Source organism: Erpetoichthys calabaricus, chromosome 12 (genome assembly GCF_900747795.2).
Source record: "Erpetoichthys calabaricus chromosome 12, fErpCal1.3, whole genome shotgun sequence".
Taxonomy (NCBI): domain Eukaryota; kingdom Metazoa; phylum Chordata; class Cladistia; order Polypteriformes; family Polypteridae; genus Erpetoichthys; species Erpetoichthys calabaricus.
In genome coordinates this window covers 82,562,347-82,568,346 of record NC_041405.2, presented here as the reverse complement: position 1 = coordinate 82,568,346, position 6,000 = coordinate 82,562,347, and the positions used below count along the sequence as shown (strand labels likewise).

Below are 6,000 nucleotides of genomic sequence, written 5' to 3'. Positions count from 1 at the left end.
AAAAGCTTACAGAAGAAAGAAGCTACCAGGGTGTAGAACTGCCTGCTCTACTAACTGCTTGTCAATTTTGTTTCTACAAGATAGAAAATTAAAGACTGCTACCTTCACAACACACTCTGAGCCCCAAGGACAGCCTCATCAGTAAAACAGGAAAGTGCCTCTCACTGTGATCCATGTACAATGTAGTGCACTCGACGTGTTCCAGACTGAAAGATCAGGACATAAAGAGAAGTAATTAGCAAAATGTTGCACTGATTTGAGAGAAACAGCAGTGCCTACTTTTTAGGTCACTTCTGTCAGTACACCACCCTGCCAAATATCTCAAAGTTGTACTGTGTGTCAATTTATACATATTTACGATTTTTGTGTTCATCTGTAGTACTGTAATAGAGAGCACAAATTATACATAAAAAGGGGGGTGGTGGTTTTCATAATATATTTAGAGGATTCATTACTCTCACAATAGCCGATTTATTGCGGCACAAATATACACTTGGCAAAGAAGAGAATCCTTCTCAGCTTTTAAGGGTTACACCAAGATGAATGAAATGAAAGCAGTTTAAGATAAAATTAGAGATGTAAGAGCTACTAGAGCATTTAGACTGTTACTTGTTAAATAAATAGCAAGCACAGGTTTAAGTAAAGTTAGGGTTGAAGCCCTTAGGGAATTAAAAGGGGGGGGGGGGGCAGTTACAATTACAAAAATACAAGCTTTTGTTCAGGAAACAGATGACTCTGAGAGCTAAACTGTGCTGTTGCACTAAATCTTTTGAGCAGCCAGCAAGCCCCACTGCAGTCATGCTCTCAAGACCATCCATCTTCTTCCTCTGTCCGCAGTGCATTTGCTTTCAGCCATTCCTGGGGCAGATCTTTTACAGCACATTGTGACAAGCCAGTGTGCTGGCTGTGTATCTTGATAAGCACTATCTGAAACATAAAAAAGGCTAAATTAGGACAGATAAATGAAAAATAATAATACGTACAACAGATTACAGGGACTAGACTTGTGAAATGCCAATCTAATGTGCCACAGATCTCAAAAAAAAAAATGCTGACATTTGAACATACAGTATGTCCTGTCATGACAAATTTTTTTTTTGTGTACATAAATAAAACATCAAAATCACCAGGAAGATACTCTAAGGAAAATTAATGTTACAGTGTGTTGAACTCATGGAAGAAATGGCTACTTTTCTGTATCATGAAGTGATTAATAATATACATGTAGAAACCAGGACACATCTGACTGACAAACCTTTACCATTTTGTTTTGCTAACAAGCGATCAGTTTGATCCTTAAATCCTGTAATAAGCAAATTAAGTCTAAAAAACTACAGAGAAGACTATTCTCCCATTTAAGCTTGTTTCGTTTGCTAATGTTTCTTAATAGCTCATCCAAGTACTCTTCAAAAGTAGCTTAAGCAGAAATCTGGACCACATGACTTGGTAGTTGTGTAAAGTGCTTGCTACCTTCAGCCTTAAATATACCCCAGATTTCCACTGGTGCCCTCAGGCATGTAGTTCACTATTTAATCAAATGAATTCTACTGGGTCAACATTATCCTTACCTTTGAGAAATTTGAAGACATGGATTTGGTTCCCACACAGTCTACTCTTCCTAAGGCTAACCAGGTTAAATTCCTCAAGCTTGTCAAAACAGAGCATGCTCTTTAGTCCTGGGTTGTACTTGTAAGCCTTGTAGGCTCTGCGTTGTGCAACTTGTAGTGGTGTGGTCTTTTTTGAAGCATTTTGACCAGAAGTGCACACTGTATTCCAGTCACATTAGCGCATTACGCAGTCTGAGCAAAACAGCCTTTGATATAAATTAAACAGTTTTACAATACAAAAATATAACATTAGGCTAGCTGCTTCTGCACATTGCCTAGATGAGAATGTTGTGTTCAAGGTAAATCTCCAAATTCTTTTTTGAGGAAGCTTCCTACGAGTCATCACCTCCAATCTTGTATTTATAATTAACATCTCTTTTCCTGATGTGTGTCAGTTTGCTAAATTAACCTGCACTTTTCAAGTGTTTGTCCAGTTTTGAAGGTATGTTTTTTTGCTGCCTTGTCACTATCTTCTAGCCCTCCAATTTTAGTATTGCTCCAAGGACAGACATTCGGACATCTAGATGAAAACAGGTCATTCAGCCCAACAAGGCTCACCAGTCATATCCACTTAATTCTTCAAAAAAAAAAAAAAAAAAAATCAAAGTCTAGTTTTGAAAGACTCTGGATGAGGTTGGAGTGTGGTGATTAAAGAGGATTGAACTAAAGGAGACTACGTGCTGTTTGTACTGGCTGAATACACAACACCTTGGTTGTTACTTTTGTTTGCAAACACTGTCGATAGCACTCTGTGTTTAGATCTGGCGTCGACACCGTGCTTTGTGTTTAGATCTGGCGTCGACACCTGCTTCGTTGTTGAGACTGTGGTTTTGTGTGTTTCTATCGACCGTCGTTGGCAGCACTTCGTCCAAATCGAATGTTCACCCACTTCTTGGAGTCGGCAGTCAGAGTATACAAGTCGGCACACTTTTGTGATTTTCCATCAGTCGGCATTTGGAGTTCAAGAAAGAAGCATTGGTTCTTCCTTACTCTTTGGATTGCCACAAAGCAACCTGTGAGATTGGAGAAAGGTTGAGAAGAGATCGTGACAGGAAACGACAGCATCATGAAAACGAGACGGACTGTGAACGGAGAGAAGCAGAAATGCTCCTCCACCACCACATAATTACTATTCGGACAGTGATTCCGAGTAGGCCGTTTCTATCAAATCAATGTCCAAGGGTTTTGTTTTCTAATTTTGTTTCCCTTATCAAAAAAATAATAATGCTGTGCGACAAAGGGCCCAGTTCACGACTGGCAGCCGCGTTGAAACAGGGAGCCCTTCAGACAACTTTAACACACGCAACATAGTTGGGCGCACATGGCTAGTAGATATATATTTCTCTCTCTATCTATATCTGACCTCCCTCTTCTGAACTCATGCTGACTGTTCAGAAAAACTCCTGTACTTTCCATATGCTGTTCAATCTTTTCCTTAATTCCTTCCATTAATTTTCCTGTGATGCATGTTAAGCTTATAGTTGCTTGGATCTGCCCAGTCACCTTTTTTTTTTCCCCCCAGTCCTTTGGAATCTCCCCAGTGCACAGTGACTTCCTAAAAATATGTGTCAAGGGTTTATATAGGTACTTGTTCCTCCTTAAGAACTTGGTGGTAAATATTATCTGGTCCTGGAGATTTGTTTGATTTCAGCCTATTTATTCTTAGCAGTACTTCTCCCTTTACAATTTCCAAATCCTTCAGTACCTACTTAGTAGCCCTGTTTACTGCTGGGCGGTTATCCACTTTCACTTGTGAAGACCTCAGAAAACTGTTTTGAGAGTCCACTGTTTCACTGTCTGTATCTTTTAATTCCCCTTTACTATTCCTGATGCACTTCACCTCCTCCTTGACCATTCTTTTACTATTAAAATACTGAAATTTTAAAATTTTTAATCCTGTCTCTGAGGTCTACAGACAATTCCTTTAACTTCATGCTTGGTTTGTGCTCTGACATGAACTGTCAACTGTGGGACCTTATCTAGACAGGTGTGTGCCTTTCCAAATCATGTCCAATCAACTGAATTTACCACAGGTGGACTCCAATTAAGCTGCAGAAACATCTCAAGGATGATCAGGGGAAACAGGATGCACCTGAGCTCAATTTTGAGCTTCATGGCAAAGGCTGTGAATACTTATGTACATGTGCTTTCTCAATTTTTTTATTTTTAATAAATTTGCAAAAACCTCAAGTAAACTTTTTTCACGTTGTCATTATGGGGTGTTGTGTGTAGAATTCTGAGGAAAAATATGAATTTAATCCATTTTGGAATAAGGCTGTAACATAACAAAATGTGGAAAAAGTGATGTGCTGTGAATACTTTCCGGATGCACTGTATGCTTGGATTTTGTCTACTACACTAGTTCCCCGTTTTAAAAGAGCTCAATTATTTAGCTATTTTCATACTATTTTCTCATAACAGTTTCTATAATTTTGCATGCTATAGCAGCAAGCATGTAATTAGTAGGATCTATTTTGACACAATTATGTGCACATTATCATCTTTCCCAGTTATCAGGCACTTCTACAACCTGAAGTAACTGTTGGAGTATACTTAAATGTTTATAAACAATATCTTACATTTCTTTTATTCCAATTGGCAAAATCCCATCAGGTCTAGGTGTTTTGTTAATCTTAAAATTGGGCACTTGGAGCACACCTGACTTTAAAAACTATTAACTAAGAATTTGCCTTTAATTCTACTTGACATATCCCATTTATTTCATCTTAAAAATACTTTGGTTAAGTATTTATTCAGTTCATTTGTTATTTCTCATTTTTCACAATGTATATCTTGGAAGATTACTGACCTTGTAACTGCAAAGAATTTAGAGAAGCATCCCTGCAATCATCATTATATATATATATATGAGAATTGGGATCCGTGTGACTGTGTTTGTGGAGGGACGGAGAGTTAAGGCGGGTGTTGGAGCCACGTGATCATCTCCCCTCCCATTCACCTCATTTCATTCACTTCACTTCACTCAGAGCTGACACGGTCTTGCCGTCCTTTCTCCTTTACCGATTTACTGTTTAGTAGACGCGGTGCTTACTGAATAGTATTTTTTCCTTTAGTGTTTCTAAGTGTTTAGTAGACGCGGTGTGCCGGTGTTCCCGGTGGTGTTGCGGTTTAGTGTTACTTTCTACTTTGTTTTTGTACTTTAGTCTTTAATAATAAATAATAATTCATTACATTTATATAGTGCTTTTCTCAGTATTCAAAGCGCTAAAATAGTGAGTGATACTTAGCTGATAGCAGTGTAGAAGCAGCACAGCACAACGGAGCCGGTAGGACAGGCGGGTGTGGTAGCGTAGGTGAGCGGCGATAGCAAGCAGCAGAAAGCACAGCAGGAGGAGGAAGCAGGATTTGGATGTTCCAATACATAGCCATAAACAGTAACGCTTAGTAATTTCAGGCATGATCACCTCAGAGCCATAAGCCATAAACCAGGTTAGTATGAACATCAGATCAGTTCCTGGTCGTAGGGTACTATAAGATGAAACGGGAGCAGATCAGCATAGCGAATATAATCACGGAGACAGATCATCCCGAGGTGCTAGATCACCAGGTACAAAGAAATGTTCGTAGGTCTCGTCCCATGATCCACAGACTCAGCTGTTCCCAGTAAAGTGGAGTCCATAAAATCTGTAAACATTAAGCCAAATCCATGCAATTCGAGTCAGCTGTATCCATGAACTATACGTACAATAAACGAAATAAAACAAGCGTAAGAAAGTGCAGAATTAAGGCGAATTTTGCGAAAAGTGTTAACAGGGAGGAGCGGCAACAACAAGCGTGCGCCAGCATCCCATCACCTGCTATAATAAAGCAGTTATAATAAAGAAGTTTGGTAGACTTTTACTTTATCTCATTTAGTGTTCTTCCCGGCGGTGTTGCCGTTTTGTAGTGTTTGTGTTTAGTGTTATGGAAGGAGTGATCTTACCACTGTCAGATTTTGCAATGAATGAGTTGGTAAATAATGATTATTTATCAACAGATCACATGAGCAAATTCAACAAAATTTTAGCTGCGCATACAATTTTCCAACCTCAAAAGGTTTTGCTAATGTGGACTCCCGACATACCTATAATGCCCATTCCACAAAATGCAAAACATATTCAAATATTACCTTCTGCAGCTACTGAACGAGTGACTCACTGGGTGTGTACCTATTATGATGGTGCTGTAATTCATGTCTATGACAGTTTAAACGCTGATAAAAAAATTCAACCTCACCCAAGAGCAGCTTCGTTTCCTTCATGCTTTGTTTCCTTACAAACCTCCCACAGTTTATGAAGACGCACAGCAACAATTAAATCATACAGATTCTGGTGTATTCTCAATTGCATTTGCCGTGTGTATTTCTTTAGGTATTGACCCAAGTGATCAAGTT

General features: G+C 38.9%; 1 protein-coding gene across 1 annotated transcript in view; it reads right to left on the bottom strand.

Annotated features, from left to right (window-relative positions):
- Positions 1 to 455: 455 nt before the first annotated feature.
- LOC114662352 (G-protein coupled receptor 143-like) overlaps positions 456 to 6,000 on the bottom strand; it is a 28,377-nt gene continuing 22,832 nt past the window's right edge. The window contains exon 9 of the mRNA XM_028815757.2: positions 456 to 927. Within this exon, the coding sequence (XP_028671590.1) occupies positions 797 to 927 (131 nt within the window). The 3' untranslated portion in view covers positions 456 to 796. The remainder of the gene's footprint in view (positions 928 to 6,000) is intronic.